Here is a 25,118-nt window from a genome sequence, read left to right as displayed (position 1 = left end):
GCGGGCGGGCGCGTTCTGGCGGCGCGGCCTCGGTGTGCTCCGTGCGCCCGCCCGCCCGCCCGCCCCGAGCCCGCCGGCGGCGCTGCTGGCCGAGCGGGCGCTCGAGGCCCGGCGGACGGCGGGAGGCGGCCTCTCACGGTGAGCGCGTCTGTCGTCGGGTGGAGGCCGCATCGTGGGCTGGGAGGGGCGGAGGGTGTTGGAGCGGAGCGGGAGCGCGTCCGCACCTCGCGGTGTGCCGGCGTCCCTTGGGGAGGCGCGGGCCCCGGCAGCCCCCGCGGAGGTGACGGCGGGCTCGGCCGCGCTGTCCGCCGCCCGGACGGCTCAGGGCCGCCGCGCGTGGGTTCGCCTGTCGTGTTACTCGGGTGGTTTCGGTCAGTGCGTGCGGCTCGGATCTGTGAACTTGGAGAAGAGCTTGTGTCGGAACAGATGAAACGAAGCGTTTCGGTCTCGGGTCCCCGCGCCCGCGCGCAGTCCCCGCCGTGCGCCGCGCACACGCTCACGCTCGCTATTGCCTGAGAGTCCTGGCGGGCTGGGGTCGGCGCCGTGTGGGCCCGGCGGGTCCGCAGCTGGTCACCGGGACGTGACGTCATCGCGCGGGCGCGCGGCTCGGTGCCGAGCGCTGCCCGTCTCTGCCCGTCTCTGCGAGACCGTCCTGAAGCAGCGGGTGGGGAGAGAGGAGGGGTAACCGCCGAGGAGAACCCGGGGGCCGCCCTGCCATCGCTTTGCCGCTGGCTTTCCCCTCGTGTGCGGCGCTGAAGCGCACGGCCGCGTTCGGAGAACAGAGGAGGCCTTGAGGGGAAACGGAGTCGCGTTAGAGCGCCGCAGGAGTGGCCTTATGTAATCGGGGCACTGCGACGCGGGACCGATGTCTTCGTGGTTCCCTTAAACTTGGACGTTTTCCTCATTCAACAGTGGCTCAGCGTTTGTTAGGTCAGCACTTTTTCAGCGCTGGGGCTGTTTTGTACTGGGCTGGATGCTCCCTTTGAAATTCTGTTACAGCAGGGAGTAGGGAAAACCGTGCAGCTGTTGGGCACTTAGCCCGCTGTCAGAGGGAATGCCTTTTTACTCGTCGGGAATTGACCCGCTGGTAGTAGATGCCGAGTGCTCCCGCTGAGTACGGGCCAGTGGGGGGGGGGGTTGGAATCCCCTCAACCTTGAATTTGAGAGCGCTGGACAGAATTACCTTCGTCAGAGGATACTGGAAGGGTTAGGAGTGGAGAAGGGCTTTACAAGCCGTATCTGAGAACCATGGTTTGCTCTTTCCCCCATTACAGGTCCTCCTCTCCACTTTTACGAAGAGTAGGCTGTAGGCATTTCTTATTCTGGCTCATGTGCCTCCAGCTCTCTGTGTATTCGTCAAGAGAATAGGGAGGGTCAGGTAGCTAGAATGGAGGTCAGAAGGGCCTTAGTCTCAGTATAGTTGTTTTTGGCAGCAGCCAGGAGAGGGAGGGATAAGGCCGTTTTCAGGGTGTCTTTATTATTTATTTTTAAGCAGGCTCCATGGCCAGCATGGAGCCCACAGTGGGGCTCGATCTCATGACGCTGAAATCATGACCTGAGCTGAGATCAAGAGTTGGACGCTTAACCAGCTGAGCCACCCCGGCGCCCTTCAGGGTGTCTCTGAACTGTCCCTGGGGAGTGAAGTTATAGGAGACACAGGTGTGATCTTTGGTGCTGCTGGTAAGCCCCGTGCCTTACTTACATCCCCACGGTCTCATCCCATGGTATTCAGTGATGGTTCCAGCCTAGCGCTCTCCTGAGCTCTAGACTTGGTACCCAACTGCTTACTAGATGATTCCATTTTGGATGTGCTGTAGCCGCTGCTGTAACATAGTCCAGAACTGGTTTAAGCCTCCTCCCTCCATTTCCTGTCCTGGTTAATGCTCCCTCCAGCCTGGTCAGTTTAAAACTTACTGCTTTTGCTCAGTCGTCCTTTACTTCTCACTGCTTTTGGTTCAGACCTGTTTCTCTTACCATGGACTGTTGGGAGAAGTCCCTGACTGGTCTCCCTATTTGCAGTCTCCACTTGAAGTTCTGCATAGGCCCAACAACCTCTGGCAGGTTCTTCAGAGGGGACCACTGCACAAGAATTACATAGAGAACTTTGATCAGACTAAAATTCCTGGGGCTGCTCGGGAAGGGTCTAATATGTCTCTGGTGAAGCTTGAAAATCTGCAGTTTTAAAAACTCCAAGAGACTCTTGGTCAGATTTGGGAATCCTTCTTACAGGATAAAGTCCAGACTTCGTAACATGACACGTAAGGCACTCTATGATCTGTGTAACTTTGATTTTTACTTTTATATGTTTATCCTGTGCTCCAGTGATGGCGAATTATTTATATTTAAACAGTAGGTAGTCTGACGGTGTCACCTTGTCATGTTTCAATGCTTTTGTACCAGTTGTTTCCCTAGTAGCTCATCATTCACTCCTATTGCATATGAAGATAACATAGGAAATCCAGTAGATTGTGCGAAACTACTTGCTTACATATCAGTGTCCCTTTTTCTAATGGTGCACAAGTAGGTATGTGAAAGACTGGGTATAAATACGTTGAAAGTGAATATGTAGATTTGCTTTAGATAACTTAATGTTGAAGGTTTGTAAGTTGTCAGTTTTTTTAAAAGTAGCAGTAATTTTTTAAAATGGTGAAAACCTTTATTGCCCTATAATTTTTGAAGAGTTGAGCTGGGGTGCCTGGGTGACCCAGTGGGTTAAGCATCTCACTTTGGCTCAGGTCAAGATTTCAGGTTTCTGGGATCAGCCCCCTTCAGGTTCCTCGCTCATTGCTCAGCTCTCCGCTCAGGGGGGAGTCTGCCTCTCCCTTTCCCTCTGCCCCCACTGTTTGTGTGTGCGCGCGGCTCTCAGTAAAAAATGTTGAGCTAGGGGCGCGTGGGTGGCTCATTCGTTAAGCGTCTTCCTTCAGCTCTGGTCATGATCTCAGGGTCCTGGGGTCGAGCCCCGCATCGGGCTCCCTGCTCGGTGGGGAAGCCTGCTTCTCCCTCTGCCACTCCCCCTGCTTGTGTTTCCTCTCTTGCTGTGTCTCTTTCTGTCAAAAAAATAAAATCTTAAACAATGTTGAGCTACTAGATCACTTTAATAATTTTAGAGCTGAAAGAGCGATCTGTGGTGGACTACTTTTGTTAACCTTTGGGTCTGATGAAATCCAAGGGGACTGAAAATAATGTGCAAGAAATTCATTTCTACGATAATCAAATGTAGTCTTCAGGTACTGCCAGGAATTAACAGCCTGTTTTGTCTGAGGAGCTGAGTTGGCTTCCAGGTCTTAAGTCGTGCAATTCTTAATTTTAAGTTCGACATAGAGTGTGATTTCCAAAAGTTGGAATTCTTATTTTACTTGACCAGTAAAAGGTTTGGAAGCAGAAATAATAGGGAGAGCATAAGGTCCTAAATATGGAAATATTTTAGGGGCACCTGGGTGACTCAGTTGGTTAAGTGTCCGACTCTTTTTTTTTGGTAAAGGATTTATTTATTTATTTGACAGAGAGACGGACAGCTAGAGAGAGGGAACACAAGCCAGGAGAGTGGGAGAGGGAGAAGCAGGCTCCCCGCTGAGCAGGGAGCCTGATGCGGGGCTCGATCCCAGGACCCTGGGACCATGAACTGTCCGACTCTTGATTGCAGGTCAGGTCCTGATCTCAGGCCCCTGGTATGGAGCCTGGCATCAGGCTCTGCACTTAGTGGGGAGTCTGCTTGAAGATTCTCTCTTTGCCCCCCCCCACCCCCCGGTGGAGCATGTGCGCGCGTTCTCTCTCAAATAAATTTTAAAAAAGGAAATATTTTAAAAATTGTATTCTGAGATACACTTTGAAAAACCCAAATCCTTCCAAAAGGTAGATATTGTAGAATTTTATTGGCTTAACAGGTGATAGATGATTTGATGGTCTAAATGGATTGACATTCTAATCAATTGTTTTTTGCTGTTTACATTGCATACTGAGCTGCTTTTGTTGCAGGGTACTATTGAGGTTTGATCCGAGGTATTAATCTGTACATGGCCATACTCCCCTGGTTTTGCGAGGAATACATGCAAGTACAGATGTGATGGCTCTCACATGTGACCCTTAGATATGGAGAGAAATTACAATTAACTCGATATTTTTTTTTTATTTTTACAGGTGAACGAGTGCTGTGCTTTCATGGGCCTCTTCTTTATGAAGCAAAGGTATGAAACCTGTTTTCTTTTGAGAAGTTAGCTGAAATGACTGATTAGATGGTTCTTGAGCATCAGATTTCAGTGGTTGGTAGGAAGAGAGTTAGTTGCCTTTTTCACAGATTGGTAGTCCATAGCGTCCGTCATGTCATCTTCTCTTACTTGCCAAGGGGGTCAGATACAGCATTGCCACCTTGCCATTCACCTTATGACCTGCTGAAGGCCCAGCAGCTGGAAGGAGCATTTGAGGGGAAAGGTAAAAGACTGGTTGGTTGTGGGAGCAAGGTGTATGTGTAGTTAGTGACTTGCGAGAAAATACTGCCAAAGTCAGTTTTGGGTGTGAATATAGTATGCTGAGTAAGCCCTGAGCTAACTTGACTACGTTAAAGATCAAAGTGAGCGTTAAAAATGTGAGGACATTTAACTTTATTTGTTGGTTTGTCTGTCAGACTTTGAATGCTAGGGGCTTCCTTTCCCCTGTATGGGGTGTGCTCCTGTTGTCAGAACTGATTGTACATTTAGCCAGAGGTAAATGAGATGATAAATTCCCCAGTAAAAAGTGTTTTTAGTATTTCTGGGAACTTTTAGCGCAAATATGTAAGGTGTAACTGTTTTTAACGCTTGTAATTTTTAAAAACGGTATACAAAACAATACAGCATTTAGTTAAATACAATTCCTACAGCATTCTTGGTGAGTATATGCGTGAAAATGGTCTTAACAGTCTTGAAGTGCCCGTGTGACCAAATAATAACCATTTTCACTGTTTTTCAGTTGCTTTGAATACATAGATTAGATGCGTGTTTTTCAAGTTCTAAAATGACTGAATTTGGATTTATGGAGAATCTGTTAACCTTATGTGTATGTACATCTCTCAGTGATGCATACTAACACTGCTTGTAAGTAAGTTGTGAGTTCTGTTGATCATTTATATTCCTGAATATTATTTTTGTTGTGTCAACTCCGCTAACGTGACAGGTTTTTTTTTTTCCTCTGGCAGCAGAAACTCCAGTGAACAATTTTTAAATGGCTGTTGGAATAGCTTAAACTATCCTGGTTCTCTTGGTTTGCTCAAGATAAAGACTTTGGATAGTGATCACTTGTCGTAGTCGATAACTTCCTCTAATCATGCATTCTAATTGTTTAGGCCACTTTTAAGAACATAAAATGTTTTTCATGTATAACTTGGCTAGTTGCTAATACTCTGCAGCAAAACCGTTTATTGCCTTCCATAAGTTAATGACACTTTCTAATGGTACGGTGTAAATAATTTTCTTTAGCTGAACTTGTTTTTGAAATATGTAATGGCTTCTGACTGGCAGAAAGTGCAAACATGGCTTCCGTTAGCTGTTCTTGGAGAGCTAATAATCGTGCCCACTGATTTAAGGCTCAGACCTCTTATGATGGGTTTTCTGCTTTGCTGGACTAGCTCCAGCAGATGGTGACTTTGAGGCAGTTTTATGACTGTTGATGTATGTGAATGAGAAGCTTGAACACTCTTCTTTGTGACCGTCACATTGTGTCATGCTCGTTTTGGCCACCGGAGTTTGAGTGGAGTGTCTTAAAGATTGTATACCTGAAAAGCATACAGGTGGTCATCTTTTTCAAAACCTATTTCTGAGTGAATTTTTTCTTTTTTATTTCAGTGTGTAAAGGTTGCCATAAAGGACAAACAAGTGAAATACTTTATACATTACAGTGGTTGGAATAAAAAGTGAGTATTAGTATTAGACCTTTAAAAACAATGTTTTATTCCTAACAAGGTAGGCTGTGTCACGTGTGTTGCAAACCCACGCCTCTGAATTCTTGTACGGTTTTAACGTATTCGGTGTATCAAAGCAAGGGTGAGACATTTGTAGTATGGAGAAAGTAGTAGAAACTAGGGTACATAGCTGTTATATTTTAAATTCTTTGGATTATTTCTCGTGCTCTAGTATAATGTCTAATAATTGTTAGTCAGCCAACTGCTTTTTTTCTTGGTTTAGTACATTTTAGGACAGCTTTAGTTTTTTGCCTTAGCACAAACTCAGTTACTATATATGTTACTGCAAACAGTTATACTCAGAGCTAGTTGGATTTTTCTGCCTAAAAAAGGAGAAAGAATGAGCATGTTTGATTAGGAAGTAATGACCAACTTATGTTCTGAACTTTGGTAACATAAATGTTGTCAGAGAGTGATTTCATGTGTTCACTTTTTAGAATATGGTTTAATACGGATAGAAGAATTTAATTACAGAACCTAATTTTTCACCTGGAAGAGTTAAACTTTTTTTTTTTTTTTTTTTTAAAGGAGTGGTGTATTGATCCATTGCCAGGAGTGGACAGTGGTCATAGATTGAACATATTCTAGAATATCTAGCCAGTGGAGTTCTCTTTTTCAGTGATGACTCTTTCTCCTTGGGACCCACAAATATCATGTCTAATAATTTATTCATTTTTGGTGCTTGAAATAGAAGAGCCTATAATTTTTACTGTGAGAGGTTTTAAATTACTTTTATTAGTGGTGTTTTGTCGTTCAAAGATTGCCAGAAAGTAGTTCTTCCGGGGTTGTTTGCTAGCAACTTTTAAGGCTTTGTGTCTCCTGAGCTGTGTGCTCTGGTGTCGGGTTCCCCACGTGAGCAAGCCATCGGATTGGATGAGCACTCTAGTGCTATGGAAGAAGGTATTCTCTGACTCTCACTGGCCCTGTGATTTTGGTGTTGTTTAGGTGACCCAGTTTTATTTTTTTAGAAAAATTTTTCACAAAGTGCTTTTAGCTAAGAAATACCAGACCCTGGGGCGCCTGGTGGCTCAGTCATTAAGCATCTGCCTTCGGGTCAGGGCATGAACCCAGGGTCCTGGGATAAAGCCCCACATCGGGCTCCCTCCTCCGCGGGAAGCCTGCTTCTCCCTCTCCCACTCCCCCGCTTGTGTTTCCTCTCGCGCTGTGTTTCTCCCAAATAAATGAATAAAATCTTAAAAAAAAAAAAAAAGAAATACCAGACCCTTCACTTTTCTTCCTCCATTAGTATAGTTGTAGAAAGGTGGACATCTAAAATGTGTAAAAGCACATTCCTTGTGATTTTTTCCCCCCACTTAAACTATTTCTCATAATGACAGATAGGATTTTAAATATTGAGAAATTGGGAAAACCATAGGGAAAACTATCCTTTTGTCTTTTACAAATAAACTATGATTTTAAATGTGATTTCTAGTATCTAAATTATTTCTGACATCCAGGAAAGTTCATCGTATGGCTCCTGGTGTGCATTGTAGATTTCTCCATTTAAACTGTATTTCAGTCTTGTATTAGATTTATTGTACATGCGGATACTCTGTCAGTATTGGGTAAAGTTGAGAGCATTACGATACAATAAGAATCTCCATTCTCTACAGGTAATAAAATATCTCATTTGTTCATATCATGTGTGGGAAAATTAACGTCCATCCAGGAAATCAAAAGAAAAACAGCAAATTCATGATACAGGATTGCTTCCCTCCCCATTTACTCTTGTAAATAAGTGTTTCAGGATTTCATCTTAATAGCTGTGAACACACAGGTTTTGTTCTTAACTCTTTTATGTGCAATATTTTGTTTAAAATTACAGGTAGATGTGTACAGCTTAAAGACTTGGGTTTTGAGTGGCATTTGTAGCTTATAAGAAATTATGAAAGTGTCAAATGCTTGTATTTCCTGATTTTACGACGTCAAAATAACGTTTTTTCCTTTGTTAGAATTCAGTAACACAAGTAAAATGATAGGCTGCATAGATTTGTTTTCAGCTACTTTTATGTACTGATTCCTTGGAAAAAATTTAAAAATGGCACTGAACTTTGGAGATCTTTAATATCTTTTAGATGTATTGAGGATATTAATGAACAAAGATGTATTTTTTGTAGGTGATTTGGGATGTAGATCAATATACGTGATTTTGAAAAATTCGATCTTAGTATTTAGAGAAGGCTTTAAATAAACCCCATTTTGAAATGGGGAAGAGTTACTCAAATGCCCAGCAAGTGTGTTATGTTTATATTTAGTACTGTGTAAGTAATGCCACAGATCACTGTGATGTTGGAATTTATTGACAAGCTACCTTTAGAAAATTCTGAACTTATGCTTGTGACCTGTGAAAATTTCTGAACGTCTGGCCTTCAGTTACTACCCTAGTAGTGATGTTCCTCAGAGCAAAAGATATTTCATCTTCCTGTGGTTCAGCAGGGGTTTTCAGCTTCTGACACATAAAGGAAACTCTGGAATTGATTTGGTTTTTGTTATTTTTTAATTAAAAAAATTTTTTTTGAGTAAATACTATGCCCAGTGTGGGGCTTGAACTCACGACCCGGAGATCAAGAGTCACATGCTCTACTGACTGAGCCATCTGGGCACCCCTTGATTTGGTTTTTAGATCAAAGTGCTTATGTAGATGTATTTTATATCAGAGTGGGAAGGGATTTGCAGGGATCTAAAATGGAGCTTTGTGGTAAATAAAAATTTGACAGCTCCCCTTAATTTAGAGAGAATGGGAATACATACAAGTAGATATATAAATAAAAATAAGATTCTCATTTTGAAAATGGTTTGTAAGGTATTTTATTTTTAGAAAGTCATACAACAAAAGCCCAGTCTCCAAATTGGAGTTTTTTAAACTTTAGTAAATATATAAATATTTTCAAAAGCACAATAGATAATATATTTCTAAATTTTCAAACTCCTTATTGGAACTTGTTGACACAGACATTTAAATATTCCATTTGTAAATAAATCTTAATAAAGCTTAAGCTAAATTCTGCACCTAGTTACTGAGATTACTTTGTACTATGCTGTCTGTATCAGAAGTGCTGTGAGGCCCAGGCGCTCTGAAAAAACTTTGAAGACACGTGAGGATATTGTAGCCCTTTTTCCTGTTCCTGAAGGAGCTCCCTCAGTACACCACCCCCTCCTGACCTCTAGGTAAATGCATGTTTTAAAGTTTTCTCTAGGAAATCATGTTGAGGATTGCTTTTTAATTATTTATTCTCCTTTTGGCTATCTTATGTAAGAGGTCAGAGGTGGGAAATCATTAAATAAAAGATTTTGCTTTGAGGATACATCTAATTGTGTCACTAAAGGAGCTCCCTCAGCAGGAGAAAAGTGTCACTTTGCATGAATAGTTCAGCATTCCCTAAGAAATACCTTGTTTTTGTTTTCCCCTCTGGAGAAAAACCACATCAGAAATCTTGAAGGAGCTTTTCTAAGGGCCAGAATGCTTAAGCAACTAGATATTTTTAGAGTGGTTGGTTCTACCTTTTGATGTTTAAAAAGCCATCTCTCTGGTTATGTCTTGGAGGTGCATTCATGAGTGAGTGAGTGAAGGTTGAGGATGATGCAGTCTGATAAACCATCTGATAATGGTTTGATCTACAGTCTTAGCTGAGTTGGTCTGGATGTTGTTTGAGTGTGGTAGACTTAATCATGTTCCTGACCTACCTTGAGTGTATTTTATGTCAGACTCCTGACTATTTTACATGTATTATTTAATTTTTGTAACAATTCTGTAAAGGTAGGTATAGTTAACACTCATTTTACAGGTGATGAAAATCATGCACAGCTAGTTCTGTAACTTTGCTATTAATTTACACAGTATTAGCTTTTAATGGACTCTTTCATTTTTTTTGGAAATTAAAATTCTTTAAGATCTCTTCATTCTGTAAGGGTAGTTGCTTAGGGACTCTCTAAGTGCCATGCTCTTAAGTCATTTGAAGAAAGGATTTGAATAATCTGTTTTTATAATCTGGCGGTTAAGATTTGGAATGCTGCTTTTGAGGATATGAAATGTTTACTTCCTTTATAGAACAGATTTTCATTTTTGTTGAGAATGGATTTGTAGTCCTACTAAATTTTTGTCAGAGAAATCCGAAGTCTTGCCTCTTAGATCTCTAAAAAGTAATTGGTGGACAAAGTCTGAATAGTGGTAAAAATAATTTTGAATGATAATTGAACTTTTGTCTTTTTCAGTTGGGATGAATGGGTTCCAGAAAGCAGAGTACTCAAATACGTGGATACCAATCTGCAGAAACAGCGAGAACTCCAAAAAGCCAATCAGTAAGTTTGTTTTGCAGCGTGAATAGGAGAAATGTCTACAAATTAATTTTGGGAAATGGAATGAATACTAGAATCATATTGGCTCCCCACCTACAGAATGATTCTTGGTACCTGTTAGCTGCTGTGTTGGGGCTTTAAACTTCAATCAGAGAAGCCTTTCCTAGAAAAAGGAAGTAGATACTGGTCATTTCTTGAGTCTGTCCATAGAGTTAGATAGAAGACAACAGGCTGTTGTTGGAAAGTCCTGTAGTTGCAAACTCACTGTGATCTCCTTACCTCCTAGGCTCTGTGGGAGTTAGACTTGGGAAGGGGGTGTGGGACCTCAGTTTGAATATAAATTTCAGATGGAATCAAGCTGGCACAGTTTATTTTTCCACATAAGTACTCATTTAATGACAACCATTGAAATTATTTTTGAAGGGAGCAGTATGCGGAGGGGAAGATGAGAGGGGCTGCCCCAGGAAAGAAGACATCTGGTCTGCAGCAGAAAAATGTTGAAGTGTAAGAAGCTCTATCTTTGTTTTAATTTTGTATATTGTTTTATAAGTGAAATTCAAACTCAGTACTCATTATCATGTATTAGGATTTATTGAAAATGGAAACTGGAACATTTTAACTTGAAAAACGCCAATGAGAATCCCGTTCTTAAGTGTTGGGTTGTTGAAAATACGTAATAATTACATAATAATCCCTTAATTTCCTTCAGCAGGTTTTCTGTACCACCTCGCCCCCTTTTTTATTATGGTGAAAAATACGTAACATAAAATTCACCGTTGAACTCATTTTTAAGTGTGTAATTCAGTGGCATTGAGTACATCCAGAACCCTTTTTAAGGTGTGTTTGTGTGTGTGTGTGCATGTCTGTATTTTCTTTTACAAATAGAGTATTATCAGTGGAACACAAGTCTTAAGATATTTTTTGGGCAGATTTGCTCTTTTGTTTAACTCTTCTTTTGAAACCCGTGGTAAGAATGTGTGAGATGTTAAAGTTTCAAATTACCCACCCCCCCCGGTGGGGGGGGGGGGGGGGGGCATTTCTTGTCGTTAACTCTTAAGATTTAGAACATCTTGGTAATAAAACCTATGTGTGGAAGTCATGCACACATGACAGATCAAAAACTTTTATTAAAAGATCATTTTATTTTTTGTGACTTGGTTATTTTCATTTAAAAACAGGTAGTTTAGGGGTGCCTGGGTGGCTCGGTTGGTTGGGCAGCTGCCTTCGGCTCGGGTCGTGAATCCTGGAGTCCCAGGATCGAGTCCTGCGTTGGGGTCCCTGCTCAGTGGGGAGTCTGCTGCTTCTCTGACCCTCCCCCACCTCCTGCCCTCTCATTTTCTCTCGCTCTCGTGAATAAATAAAATCTTAAAAAACAAACAAACAAAAAAACAGGTAGGTTAGGGGGCGCCTGGGTGGCTTAGGTACAGTCTACCTTTGGGTCAGGTCATGATCACAGGGTCCTGGGATTGAGTCCTGCATCGGGCTCCCTGCTCAGGGGCAGTCTGCTTCTCCCTCTCTCTTTGCCTTTCCCCTTGCCTTTGCTCTCTCACTCTCAAATAAAATCTTTAAGATAAAAAAAGATCTAAAAACAGGTAGTTTAATAAGTGGTCATGTTCTTGTCAAAGGATCAAAAGTAACAGTGTTCTAAAATAGGATTTATTGAGGAGAAGTTTGTATGTTTTTCCTCAGAATTACATCGTATTGCTTTAGAGTTGGTTGTCTGCCTTTACTACCTAAACATGAGATGTTAGTCATGAAGGGAACTAGGCAGTGGAAGGTTGACCTTTGTCGAGCTGATATTTGATAGCCAAGGGGTGGGTGTGCCACTGAGGGCGGCCTGATTTAATGTTAATCCTTTCTTGTGTTAAAAGTTGGTGTAGAAAATTAGTCTAGTAGTAGGCTTAAAAATTATTTGTATTTGAATATAAAGTGTTGTACGATTTCAACTACAAAAATAATGGCTCAGTAAGTATGAAGTACAGCTTTAAAACTCAATTTTCCCTTCCTGGAGAGTGGGGTCCTCTTCAAATTTATTGGCTCCTGGGTCTTTTGATGAGCGATCTTGGGTCTTTTGGGTCTTCTTGTCATTAGGTAGGATAAGATATGTTCTAGGCTCACCTGGTACATTTTCTGCCCTAAGACATGGAACTTCCTTTTTTCTCCAAGAGCCTTTATTAATGGGAAAGATGACGTTTTGTGGAGATCATAATCTGAGTGGTTAGAGAAAACATCAAGTAATTTTATTTTTTTAATATATTTTATTTATTTATTTGACAGAGACACAGCGAGAGAGGGAACACAAGCAGGGGGAGTGGGAGAGGGAGAAGCAGGCTTCCCGCCGAGCAGGGAGCCCGACGTGGGGCTCGATCCCACGACCCTGGGATCGTGACCTGAGCCAAAGGCAGACACTTAACCGACAGAGCCATCCAGGTGTCCCTGGAATGGCTTTTCTTAAGAATGACTTAGGATTTGGGGGCGCCTGGGTCGCTCAGTTGGTTAAGCGACTGCCTTCGGCTCGGGTCATGATCCTGGAGTCCTGGGATCGAGTCCCGCATCGGGCTACCTGCTCAGCAGGGAGTCTGCTTCTCCCTTTCCCGCTCCCCCGTCTTGTGCTCTTTCTCTCTCTCACTCTCTCTCAAATAAATAAATAAAATCTTTAAAAAAAAAAAAAAAAAAAAGAATGACTTAGGATTTCAGTTATTCTTTAAATCGAATCTAACAGCTGATGTTTTGACTATATAATACTAAGACATAGGGCTGAGACAACACCAGGCAGTTTATTGTAGGAAATCTGTTGCCTAGTTTGAGAAACTAGCTTGCTTGTTTAATTAATATAAGTAAGAAGGTTGAAGCAAGAAGTCTGTGAGTCTTTACTGCTGTGATTCATTGAAGTATAGTTTATAGATTTCAGAGTTAGGGTCAGCTGTCAGTGTTTTTTCTTTAATTTTATGGTACAGAATGAGTGGGTAAGGAATACGTGTCAGGGCTCTAGGTTTCTCTTGGTCCCCACCTGTTTTTAACATGTATAAGTAAAAGTTCATGGTTTAATCTGACCCAGAAATACTGTCCAACAAGTACTTGTGTTCCAGAAGTTAAACTTGGAGAAACAGGAAAAATCTTGTACATTCAGATGGCCAGATTTTTGTACTTATCCCTAAACATAAGTTAATTTGAGTTGTAAAATGAATCTCATGCTCTAAATTAGATCAGTACAATTAATAAGATTTATAAATTTTTTTTAAAGCAGTAGAAGAGTCAGCCTACTCTGGTGTTCTGGTTTGGTCCCACCAGATGTAGCCCATAGTCGTGGGCTTTGCATATGATTTTCCTGTATTCTCTAAATATTTGTGTATGAAATTAAAATGAATAATTTACTGTTTGCTAGTTTGTAAATATACATGAGTTAAGTTGCAGTTAGAGATGATGACCAAGAGGAAGGAGACATTAGCTTTGTTTTGTGTAGGGGAAGAAAAGAGTATTAGGTGTAGAAAAGGACAGAATATCCAGTTGAGAGAAGTACAGGGAGACAGACAGTGGCCCCTGAGGGTGGAGCACACACATGTCCCATCAGGTTCTCGGACTGAGCTGATGGGGTTGCTTGAACTTGGAAGTTTGTTTGGGTAGAACTAATAATGTAAGATTCTTATAAACTGTATAACATATGCTGTAAACTTGTAAATCAATAATATCATGGAAGTCTCCCAGCGTGGTTTTGGTTTAGTTTTGTATTATATGGAGGAAGGTGTGAATTTAGCCAACTATCAGTGAAAATTCTTGTCTGAGCAGGAAACTAATTCACAGCCTGGTCTTATCATCCAAGGCAGTATTTCTTTATGAACTTAACTCTGGTAAAAGGGAACTTATTTATTAGCAGTGATCACTTACTATTCTTTCCCTTTTCTTCCCTTCTCCTTTTAGGAAAACCAAAAAGAACAAACAGAAAAGTAAGAATATTAAATTTGTTTTAAAAGTATTTTATCTTTACAGCATTTGCATTTTGAAATTAGTATTAAGTGTTAAAATTTACAGAGTCTTTAGAGTAAGCATATGTTTGTTGGTCATGTCAAAGATGAATCACAGCAACATTCTCCAGAATCCAGTATATAGTAGTATAGTACTTGGGTAGTGGAGACCCAATTTTGATACTGTTTTTACCATGGGGAAACCTGTGTCATGTTTAGCCTTAATGATTGAGAAGATAATATTTTTTAATAAATGTAAGATCTTGTAAATGTTGCCTTATGCTAAGTGTTTGGTAGAACTTTATATTTTTGGTAGGACTATGATTCTTTACGGTAGATTTGAGTAACTCCCGTGTAATGGGAAAATGAAAACAGTGGGGGTGTCATGGGACTGTTCCCCTTACAAGTTTCTCTTATGTGAAGCTGAAAATCTCCCTTCTTCTCCTGAATCTCTGCAGCACCTGGAAATGGGGACGGTGGCAGCACCAGCGAGACCCCTCCGCCTCCTCGCAAGAAAAGGGCCCGCGTGGATCCCACTGTGGAGAATGTGAGTATCTCCTCAACTTTATGAATCGCATTTTAGTATTTGTAGTTTGTGCAATAAAACAGAACTTGAGTCTCGAAAACACTGTTAATTTGGTTAACTACTGAGATGAAAATATTCCTCTTCTTGGATAAAGGGGTTTTTTAAATACATCTTTATTTATTTCACTTATAACTCTGAATACGTCCCTGCTATGTATGTCCTCCCCAGCTCATCATCAGATACTTGTTTTCAAGCTCTGTTGATGTACAGAACTTAATATTTCTTTTTTTTTTTTTAAAGATTTTATTTATTTATTTGAGAGAGAGAGAACGAGAGACAGAGAGCAGGAGAGGGAGGAGGGTCAGAGGGAGGAGAAGCAGACTCCCCGCCAAGCAGGGAGCCCGATGCGGGACTCGATCCCGGGACTCCAGGATCATGACCTGAGCCGAAGGCAGACGCTTAACCATCTGAGCCACCCAGGCGCCCCAGAACTTAATATTTCATTGATGTTCGACTGTATAGACTTACCAGTTCACGTTAAATGGTTTAGTATGTCCCATGATGACTTAACAAACCCATAAAAAAAACCCACAAAAGCTTTATCCGTTCTACATATATGTGTGTGTATATGAGTTTAGAATTTCTCTAAGTGATAAAATGTCTTATTTCTAATTTCCAAAGTTAATGAGTTTGGAAGTAGGTTTTTTTTTTTTTTTTTTAATATCTTACTTATTTGAGAGAGAGAGCACAAGATGGAGGAGGATCAGAGGGAGAAGCATACTCCCTGCTGAGCAGGGAGCCTTATGCACGGGAATCGATCCTGGCTCTCCAGGATCATGACCTGAGCCGAAGGCAGTCGCTTAACCAGCTGAGCCACCCAGGCGCCCTGGAAGTAGGGTTTTAATTTAATTTTAATGTACTGACAGTTTATATTTTTGAAGCCGAGATTAGAAAACTTAGAGTGCTGTGTTCTGAGAATTGGCAACTTTGGGCAGTGATTAAAGACTTCATTGGGAGTCCATACATTTAATTTTATGTATTAAAGAAGTAGTTTCAAGGTAGTCATACTTGGAACAGTCCTTGGATATCAACAATAAATATGAAAATACCGTTAGAGTGCACCAAGTCTGAGTGCTCATTTGCAGAAGAAAAGAAAATGTGCTGAAGAATTTGTGCCTTCACACGAAAAGGCATTGAATAGACCAATTATCTATGAAGACCAGATTCTTATCTCCCATCAGCTTAGCTGTAGGGGTTTTTCGTGTAGGAATTTTTGAATGTCAACTCTGGCAGTCCATTTGAGTACTTTAAAGAATTAATTTATGTCTTTAGTGCCTCTAAAGATTGAGTAAAGCCCTGAATTTTAGTTGTTGTTTAGTGAGAAAAGGTGGGTTTTTAATGCCATTCCCTTTTCTGTCCAGGAGGAAACATTCATGAACAGAGTTGAAGTGAAAGTGAAGATCCCTGAAGAGCTAAAACCATGGCTTGTCGATGATTGGGACTTAATTACCCGACAAAAACAGGTACCTTGAAAGCGACACAGTCATCTATAGATGTTCTAGGTAGTGTGAAACAAAGTTTTAAGGGAAAAAATTGTATAGACTTGACTATAGCAGGGGTGTGGCTGATGAGTGTTATTTAATTTTTTTAAGATTTTATTTATTTTTTGACAGAGACACAGCGAGAGAGGGAACACAGGCAGGGGGAGTGGGAGAGGGAGAAGCAGGCTTCCCTCCGAGCAGGGAGCCCGATGCAGGGCTCAATCCCAGGACCCTGGGATCAGGACCTGAGCCAAAGTCAGACGCTTAACCAACTGAGCCACTCAAGCGCCCCTGATGAGTATTATTTTAATTCAGAGACTGAACAGTGTGATCATCAGAAGGCCTCACTTGTAGAGGACTAAAACAAAGTACATATATAAAAGTCCCATGAGTTTATAGTGAGAAAAGGTGGAGAGAACTCCATTTTGGAGGTTGCTAGGATAGGAAATCCCGTTCTGAAAATTGATAAGGACAAAGAAGCATGTGTTTCCTGTTCTACTGTCATTGAAAAGGGGATATCCTCACATAATGTTGCTACTAGTGGAATGTAACAGGAAGCACACAATAGTTCCTGCAAGGTATTTGTGGCCTCCAAAAGAACCTGAATCTCCTCCAGCTCCAAGTCTGATTACTAAAGGAAATAGGGCATTATGAGGGACATGTGTGACATCACAAGGGTGCAGCCATCAAAACCAGAATGAGGACCTTATCAGACGATGAACCAAGTTCTTAGAACAGATGGCGTGGGCAGGAATGGGGGCGAATAGACTGCGTGGGGGTCAGGAGACTTCAGAGACCTCAGTCCTAGACGCTGTGTGGAACTCATTTGGTTCTTGATTTGGTTCTGGTGCTGAACTGCTGGATTCAAACCTTGACCTTACCAGTTACTGAGGACTCAGCCTGTCTGTGTTTTAGTAGGTTCCTACCTCCCACTACTGATGTGAGGATGAAAAGAGATTTCATGAATGCTTCCAACAGGGTGTGGCACATGATCCACATACAGTAAATAATGTCAGTGTCAGGGAGGTACATTTCTACATTTCTGTGTGGTGCATTCCATAGATCGTGAGTAGAAAGAACGTGTGTCCAGCAGATGACTGGTCTTTAGAGCTGTGCTGTCCAATATGGCAGCCTCTAGTCAACATTTGGCTATGTACTGAGATTACTAAACTAAAATTTTTATTAGTTCCTCAGCCACAGTAGCCATGTTGTAAGTGCTGAACAGCTCCATTTCCTATTTCATAACTGTTAGGTGGTCTTTTATTGCATTAAAGGTTTTCCAGTGTAATTTTTCTTTAAAAAAAAAAAAAAAAAATACTGTGGTATTCGTTTTTTTTTTTGTTTTCATAGCTCTTTTATCTTCCTGCCAAGAAGAATGTGGATTCCATTCTAGAGGATTATGCAAATTACAAGAAATCTCGAGGAAACACAGATAATAAGTAAGAACATATAAATCTTTTAAGTATACACAAAGATATTTTTCTTTTAAGTATTCTTATTTTCAAGTAAATCCTCTGAAACGTCCACTTACTCTTAGTGCCATCAGAAACCAGCAAAATAGAATTTCATTGGTTTGACATGGGGTTTGGCTGGCAAACTTTTTTTTTTAGAGGGCCAGACAGTAAATATTTTAGGTAAAATTGAAGCTATTATGTGTAAGTGCATATATAACCGTTTAAAATACACTTGTTTGAGAATTTTTCTAAAATAGTCTTAGTCTGAGGGCTGTAGTTAGCTTACCAACTGCTTTATTTTTGGAATTGATTTTTCTCGTTCTTTTGTTTAAATCCCTTTAAAAAAAAAAATGTGTTCATTAAAAGTTCATTGCCATTAGTTCAGCCTTCAGTTCAAGTCCCTTGCTCTTAATTGATTGAATTAATCCCCATTTCTCAATTCTTTTCAGTGGCTTGCTCTGAAAGTAAATATTTCTGTCTTTGTATCAGGGAGTATGCTGTTAATGAGGTTGTGGCAGGAATAAAGGAATACTTCAATGTGATGTTGGGCACTCAGCTACTCTACAAATTTGAGAGACCACAGTATGCGGAGATCCTAGCGGATCACCCGGATGCACCCATGTCCCAGGTGTATGGAGCACCACATCTACTGAGATTATTTGGTAATGTCCTATTTAGAAAAAAATTATTGTTATTATTATTTTTTTTTATTTGCGAGAGAGAGAATGAGAGAGAGCACGAGAGGGAGGAGGGTCAGAGGGAGAAGCAGACTCCCTGCTGAGCAGGGAGCCCGATGTGGGACTTGATCCCGGGACTCCAGGATCATGACCTGAGCCGAAGGCAGTCGCTTAACCAACTGAGCCACCCAGGCGCCCAGAAAAAAATTATTTTTTATCCTTTGGTTTTTTATTTCTTTATCTTATTTTTTAAGATTTTATTTGAGAGCGAGAACGAGCGGTGGGGTGGGGAGAGCAGACTCCCCACTGAGCAGGGGGCCCGATGTGGGACTTGATCCAAGGACCCTGGGATCACGACCTGAGCCAGAGGCAGACGCTTAACCAACTGAGCCCCTCAGACATCCCTATCCTTTGGGTTTTTAATATTTTTTGTCTTTACTAATTGACATCAAGGGGTAACAGAAAATAACATAGAACATTCCATTTTGAATTTTCTACCTAAAATGTTAAATATCAAATCTGTTTAAAAGTAGAGTTTCTAAAATCACATTTTAAAGGAGTCAGTGATTGCATTTGCTGCTCACATAACAAAAATAGTGCTTCTAGTGCTATCTCGTACGTAACTTTGACTACATTATTTTATTTACACAGTACGAATCGGAGCGATGTTGGCCTATACTCCTCTGGATGAGAAAAGCCTTGCATTGTTGCTAAATTATCTTCATGATTTCCTAAAGTAAGTTTAAAGGTGTGCTTGAAATTACAAACATGGATTAGCACAGAGTACCGAGAATCACTGATCCATCGGCATTATAGATAGAAGACAGACGAGAACAGAGCAGTATGCGGACAGAGGAGAGACGTCAGTGGAACAGCATGAGTGCAGGTGTTGACTGCCGCAAATGCGGGGGTGGCGTCTGACGGGATCAGCTGGCCAGTCTTTGGAAGGAAACGAAATCTGATCCACACTTACTGTCACAGACCAAAATTCTAGATTAATCCAAAGTATAAATCTAAAATAGAAACTATTAAGATAATGATGGAAAAATGGTAGTATTTTCATTATTTTTAGAGTGAGAAAGGTCTTAATAAAGAGGGAATAATCGTCTTGACTGTGTAAAATTAAAATTCTGTGATTAAAAATTAGTAACAAAGAAATAGTAACAGAAGAGTTGTGATCACGGTGAGCAAAGCAGTGACAATCAGCATGGTGGGTTTCCACAGCGGCGGCAGCTCGGTGGCCTACCGAAATGGTGCAGGGTTCCCACAGTCAGGGGGTCTCTGCCGCGCTGGCCGAGATTAACCGGACTGCAGAATTGGGGGAAAGGGCAGTTCTGGTTTCCGCAGCTTTGTGGAGGGCATTTTGGCAATGCCTGTTGACAGTTCAAATATGCTTCCCTCGGACCAGACCGTTAACCTCTCTGGGAACTGACCCCGTAGATACATTGAAGTGCACAAAGATTTCCAAATGCATGAAGGTGTAAAATACACGTATATAGTAATGAATTCTCAATAGCCAAGCCGCTGTTAAAGGATGTAGCTGTAAACATCCTGATGAGAAAGCTGTCCATGTTGCGGCAACTGAAAACAGCCAAGTTGCAGGAAAAGTAGGTGTGTGAGCCCCCTCATTTGTGGAGAAATGTTTGTACTCTTTGGAAAAGATCTAGAAAGGTGTGGATCCTACCAAATGGTGGATTAGTTCCTGGGCACCCTTCTGGGAGGGAAGGTTGAAGTGGTCCGTTTCTACTTTATCTGTTTCTGTATTTGAATTTTCTTAGCATGTTACTGTGTGTTTTATAATCTCAAAACTGCAACACATGCCTGGGAATGTATGCAGCATTCTAGTCCTTGCTCTCCTGGTGATGAGGAGAGGTCCTCTCTCTGCCTGGATTTTTTTTTTTTTAATGAACTCAAAGTGTTGTACCGCTGAACACTTCAGTTCAGGACCCTTTGATTTTTATGGTGTTTGTCAGTTTCTGAATCTGTATCTCATACATTGAGTTTCAAAGAGCTAAAGAAAACACTAGATGTTCCTTTAGGATGCAACATCTGTTTCCTAAAAACAGTCCCAGCTCTCAAGTTGGTATTCTGAAGACAGCTATTTACTGTTCGGAAATGAGGGAGTGACTCTGGACTTCTTCGTTCTTTATGCATCACTGACTGGTGTGTACGGCCCTGTGTGTCTGAGTTGTAATGACAGGGTTTTACCGTGAAGTTGCCTTTATTTTAGTATATTTTCAGAGAAACTGTTTTGTGCAGCATCTGTGCCTTGATTTAGATCAAGGTGGGATTCTCCTTCATCTTTATAACGACTGACATTTTGTTTTTAGATACCTGGCAAAGAATTCGGCAACCTTGTTTAGTGCCAGCGATTATGAAGTGGCTCCTCCTGAGTACCATCGGAAGGCCGTGTGAGGCGAGGTGCCGGCCCTCACTTCGTTTGGATCTCTGTAAACACATTTTTGTTTAGTCTTTCTCTTGTACAAATGATGTACTTTGAAAATGTTAGTGTATAACAGAGTTGATGTTTGTTTTCTGTTTGATCTTAAACAGAGAAAATAAAAGGGGTTACAGCTCCTTTTTTCTTTTCTTTTTTTTTTCATTTCAAAGTTGCTACCAGTGTATTCAGTGATGGACAACGGAGAGACATACTGTAGACTGTTCTATTGCCTAGTCGACAAAGCTGCTTTGAATGCTGGTGGTTCTATTCCTTTGACACTACGCACTTTTATAATATGTGTTAATGCTCTATGACAAATGCTCTGATTCCTAGTGCCAAAGGTTCAATTCAGTGTATGTAACTGAACACGCTCATCCGTTTGTGCTCCTTTTTTTTTTTTTTTTTTAATGGTGCTTAAAGTAAAGAGCCCATCCTTTGCAGGCCATCCATGTTGTTCCTTAGGCATTTTATCTATGCTCAGATTGTTGAAGAATGGTGGCTTGTTTCATGGTTTTTGTATTTGTGTCTAATGCACGTTTTAACATAATAGACGCAATGCATTGTGTAGCTACAGTTTTCTGGAGAAGTCAATCTTTTAGGAATTGTTTTTCAGATCTTCAATAAATTTTTTCTTTAAATTTCAAAGAGCAATGTGCTTGTGTGGATGCATTATAAAACCTTTTCGTATCTAGACAGTGATTTTTCAGGTAGGCGTTTAATTTTCTGTTTGGCCTTTATGGAAGGAGGTGGGTGGCTTCAGCATCAACCTCTAATCCATGAAACTTTGGCAGTTTGTTCTTGAGTTGTGGCTAAGCAGTTAAGAGATCCACAGGACTATTTCTCTACTTTTCCTAGATGACTTCTCTACCTGTGTGACATCTAGCTGTCTAATTACTTGAAAGTGTTTACACCAACATGGTCACAGTGCGTGATATCAGGTTTTCTTAAGTATTCATTAATCTCTCTACCTCCATTATGAATAGAGTGTTGACAGGTTTGCCTGATGATACTAAAGGCAGTAATCGTCTCTGGACAATAAATGTATTAAGTAGTGGTGAGTATGTTCATTTAGTAGTGATCTTGGTGTGGCTCCAGAATGTGATGCGCAGTAATGAGAGTAGCTGGAATAAGACATAGGATGGTCCTGAATGGACGGTTTTAGTTCATTGTAAACATCAATTGTTAAAATCTTTAATCAAGGTACAGTTGATATAAAACATTAGTTTTACGTGTAAAACATAATGATTTTGTATTTATATTTATTGTGAAATGATGACCACAGTAAGTCTAGTTAACGTCCATCATGATAGGTGGTTATATCAAGTTTTTAAAAACATTGTGTTCTAGTACATTTAAAAAATTTTTTTTAAAGATTTTATTTATTTATTTGACAGCGAGAGAGGGAACACAAGCAGGGGGAGTGGGAGAGGGAGAAGCAGGCTTCCCGCGGAGCAGGGAGCCCGATGTGGGGCTCGATCCCAGGACCCTGGGATCATGACATGAGCCGAAGGCAGACGCTTAACGACTGAGCCCCCCAGGCGCCCCTCTAATGCATTTTTTTAAAGATTTATTTCAGAGAGAGTGTGTGTGTGCGAGCTGGTACGAGGAGCAGAGAGGGAAGCAGAGGGAGAGAGAATCCCAAGCAAACTCCCCACTGAGCGTGGAGCCCGACACAGGGCTCGATCTCAAGGCCCTGAGATCAGGACTTGAGCCAAAACCAAGAGTCGGACGCTTAACCAACTGAGCCCCCCCAGGCGCCCCAGTAATATATCTTTTTAAACCTAGGTCTTTGTTGGGGTGCCTGGGTGGCTCAGTCGTTAAGCATCTGCCTTCGGCTCAGGTCACGATCCCAGGGTCCTGGGATGGAGCCCCGCATCGGGCTCCCTGCTTGGCGGGAAACCTGCTTTTCCCTCTCCCACTCCCCCTGCTTCTCCCTCTCCCGCTCCCCCTGCTTCTCCCTCTCCCGCTCCCCCTGCTTGTGTTCCCGCTCTCGCTGTGTCTCTCTGTCAAATAAATAAAATCTTTAAAAACAAAACAAAAAACCCCCAATAACCTAGGTCTTTGTTTCCAAATATCTGCACTTCCCAGTGTTTATTGCAGGAAGCAGTTTGGTGGGAGTCCCAGCCATGTTTGACACTTGGAGATCAGCATACAGCATGTGCCGCAGTCTAGAATTTTTGGTCTTAAATTTATTCCTTGAACTAGCGATTGAACCCTTTGAAAGGCAAGGGCTGGAAGGCCAGGAGGGAGTCTTGTTCCGACGAGGGTGCCGTGAGGCTGGCAGTCCTGGCATTCCGCCGCCCATCTCCCTCCCTTGTACCTGCTGCAGTTCAGCTAAGGCAGGACTGTTGACAGGTGGTGCGTCACTTTCTAAAGCTCTCTATTTTCAGACCGCTGGTAAATGGCAGATCTTACATCCTGCTTTAGCGCAGTCCTGGAACGTGATGGCCGTGTCTCTGGAGACCTAGCTTGGTGGGGAGATGGGCTCGGGTCAGGGCGGTGTGACCGCATCCCCAGCACCCAGTGCACCGGTGTGCTGGCACCTCGTTCACATGTGGTCCTATTTAATTAGTTGTGCTGTTGCTCAGGTTTTGAGATTGCTTGCTCAAATCGAGGTACTTTGCTCATCCTTAGGCTCCCCGCCCTGCCATTTTTTGCCGTTCCTGAGCATGCCTCTTGGGTGGCTCTGTCGCTGCCCTCTGTCCGTGGACTTTTGTTCACGGTAGCGGCTGGTGTCGGCAGTGTCTGTCGCCGGTGTGTGGTTCAGCTCCGCGTAGCACAGCCCCGGCCACGTGCCAGCCTCTGGCCACACAGACCCTGTTCTGTGACTTTTGGCGTTTACCAGCCTCTTGGTGTCCGCCGTGGGGCGTCCCTACCCCCTCACACTGGTCCACGGTCCCACTGTTGCCAGTATTCATTTAAGACAGTCCTGCTGCTTCCCTCCTAAAAGTGAATGGTTTTCTGTCTGAGAGAGTTTGTAACCCAACCTGACTGGACTTCGTAATCCAGACCCAGCTCTGGAAGGGACACCACCTCACTCACCGTTCTGTGCTTGAGTGTGTCTACCCTAAATCTAGTTAACACACAGATACTACGTATAAAACACCCTCAATAATAGCTAAAGAGAAGAAGAATTGTACAGAAGAGAAAAGGAACGTGGTGATTCAGATAGCCTCCCACTGGGGGTTCTTAGAGCCTGAGCGGGACTATGAAGCTCTGCTTGAAGGCACTGGGGGCCGGGGTCCTCAGGAGGACGGGCCTAAGGCTTGTGAGCCCTTGTGCAGTGCTGCTGGTGTCCTGCCCGGTGTTTGCCCAGGTCAGGGTGCTGGGGCCTGATTGGCTGACCTGTGTTTTTGACAGTCTCCACTTGGGCGGAGGATGTGAATTCAAGTCGGGGGCTGCCGAGAACTTAGGACCCCACCTTCACTTAAGGTTACGAGTGAAGGAGACCTAATTGTTTATACAGTAAATGTAAATAAAATGTTCAGCCCCTCATAATGTGAGACAATGAAGAACAAAACATTAAGAGAAGATTTGAGAAACAGACTCGGGATAGAGGCTGTTAGATTCAGTGCGCTTCTCCCACAGAACCAGCACCCTGAGCCAGCCCCTGAGAAGAGTCGTTGAGATGTGGGAGGGACTAAGACACTTTAACTCTACTTAGCATATCCAGAGAGAGGAGAGTTGAGATGGAGAATTCCAGCAGAGAACTGAAGAGAACCAGGTCCAGAGCCAGGACCTCCAGTAGCTACAGTAGGAACTCTGTGAGTGTGATGACAGAAGCAGATCGAGAGACCCCGGGGGCAGGAGGGGGATGGCTGCCGTTGGGGTACACCACGTGATGATTCGCATGGTGGCGTGGGGCTGTGGTGGGGCGGCACCTTCACGGACCTGCTGAAGGAATAGCGTCCGAAGATTGAAGAGCCTCAAGCATGACAAAAACCCATTTGAACCTCTGTCCTTAAAACCCGTAGATGACTTAGCCTCCCAGTGAAAGCTAATCTGTGTAGACAATGGCAGCCAGGAGACTGGGGTGTTCACAGTGATGGCAGAAAACCTCAACCAGCAACATCCTTGAAGAAACAAAAACTTTCTGACGAAGCCAGAACAGTATGTTGGAAAACTTAGCAGCAACCCAAACAGGAGAGCATCCCAGCGTATTCGGTGAAGGAAGTTGGGCTTGGGTGAAGCAGCGAAGGCCAGGCAAGGTGATGAAGACAGGTGAGGTCAGGGTGAGGTCGTACCACTGAGCAAAGCTGCACAACCACTGTCTTGTCCAGTCGCTAGGTA

At 42.4% G+C, this 25,118-nt stretch overlaps 1 protein-coding gene across 1 annotated transcript; it reads left to right on the top strand.

The window, feature by feature from the left end:
* The first annotated feature begins 4,143 nt into the window (after positions 1 to 4,143).
* Positions 4,144 to 21,473, top strand: MORF4L1 (mortality factor 4 like 1). The gene is made up of 13 exons (XM_044918271.1): positions 4,144 to 4,184; positions 5,817 to 5,884; positions 8,984 to 9,100; positions 10,145 to 10,231; positions 10,652 to 10,732; positions 14,147 to 14,172; positions 14,649 to 14,737; positions 16,138 to 16,239; positions 17,608 to 17,696; positions 18,201 to 18,373; positions 19,040 to 19,124; positions 20,719 to 20,838; positions 20,999 to 21,473. The coding sequence occupies exons 5-12, from the start codon at positions 10,674 to 10,676 to the stop codon at positions 20,801 to 20,803; spliced, it is 708 nt and encodes a 235-aa protein (XP_044774206.1). The 5' UTR covers positions 4,144 to 4,184; positions 5,817 to 5,884; positions 8,984 to 9,100; positions 10,145 to 10,231; positions 10,652 to 10,673; the 3' UTR covers positions 20,804 to 20,838; positions 20,999 to 21,473.
* Positions 21,474 to 25,118: the final 3,645 nt, after the last annotated feature.

The sequence above is a fragment of the Neomonachus schauinslandi genome, chromosome 9 (assembly GCF_002201575.2).
Source record: "Neomonachus schauinslandi chromosome 9, ASM220157v2, whole genome shotgun sequence".
NCBI classification, from domain to species: domain Eukaryota; kingdom Metazoa; phylum Chordata; class Mammalia; order Carnivora; family Phocidae; genus Neomonachus; species Neomonachus schauinslandi.
This window is presented reverse-complemented; position numbering and strand designations above follow the sequence as displayed.

Bases quoted from the DNA above. Each gene is read 5' to 3' on its own strand.
- MORF4L1 (XM_044918271.1), top strand. From the start codon at position 10,674: ATGAGAGGGGCTGCCCCAGGAAAGAAGACATCTGGTCTGCAGCAGAAA. The intron at 16,240-17,607 runs GTACCTTGAAAG...TTGTTTTCATAG, and splicing joins TAATTACCCGACAAAAACAG to CTCTTTTATCTTCCTGCCAA. The intron at 18,374-19,039 runs GTAATGTCCTAT...TTATTTACACAG, and splicing joins ACATCTACTGAGATTATTTG to TACGAATCGGAGCGATGTTG.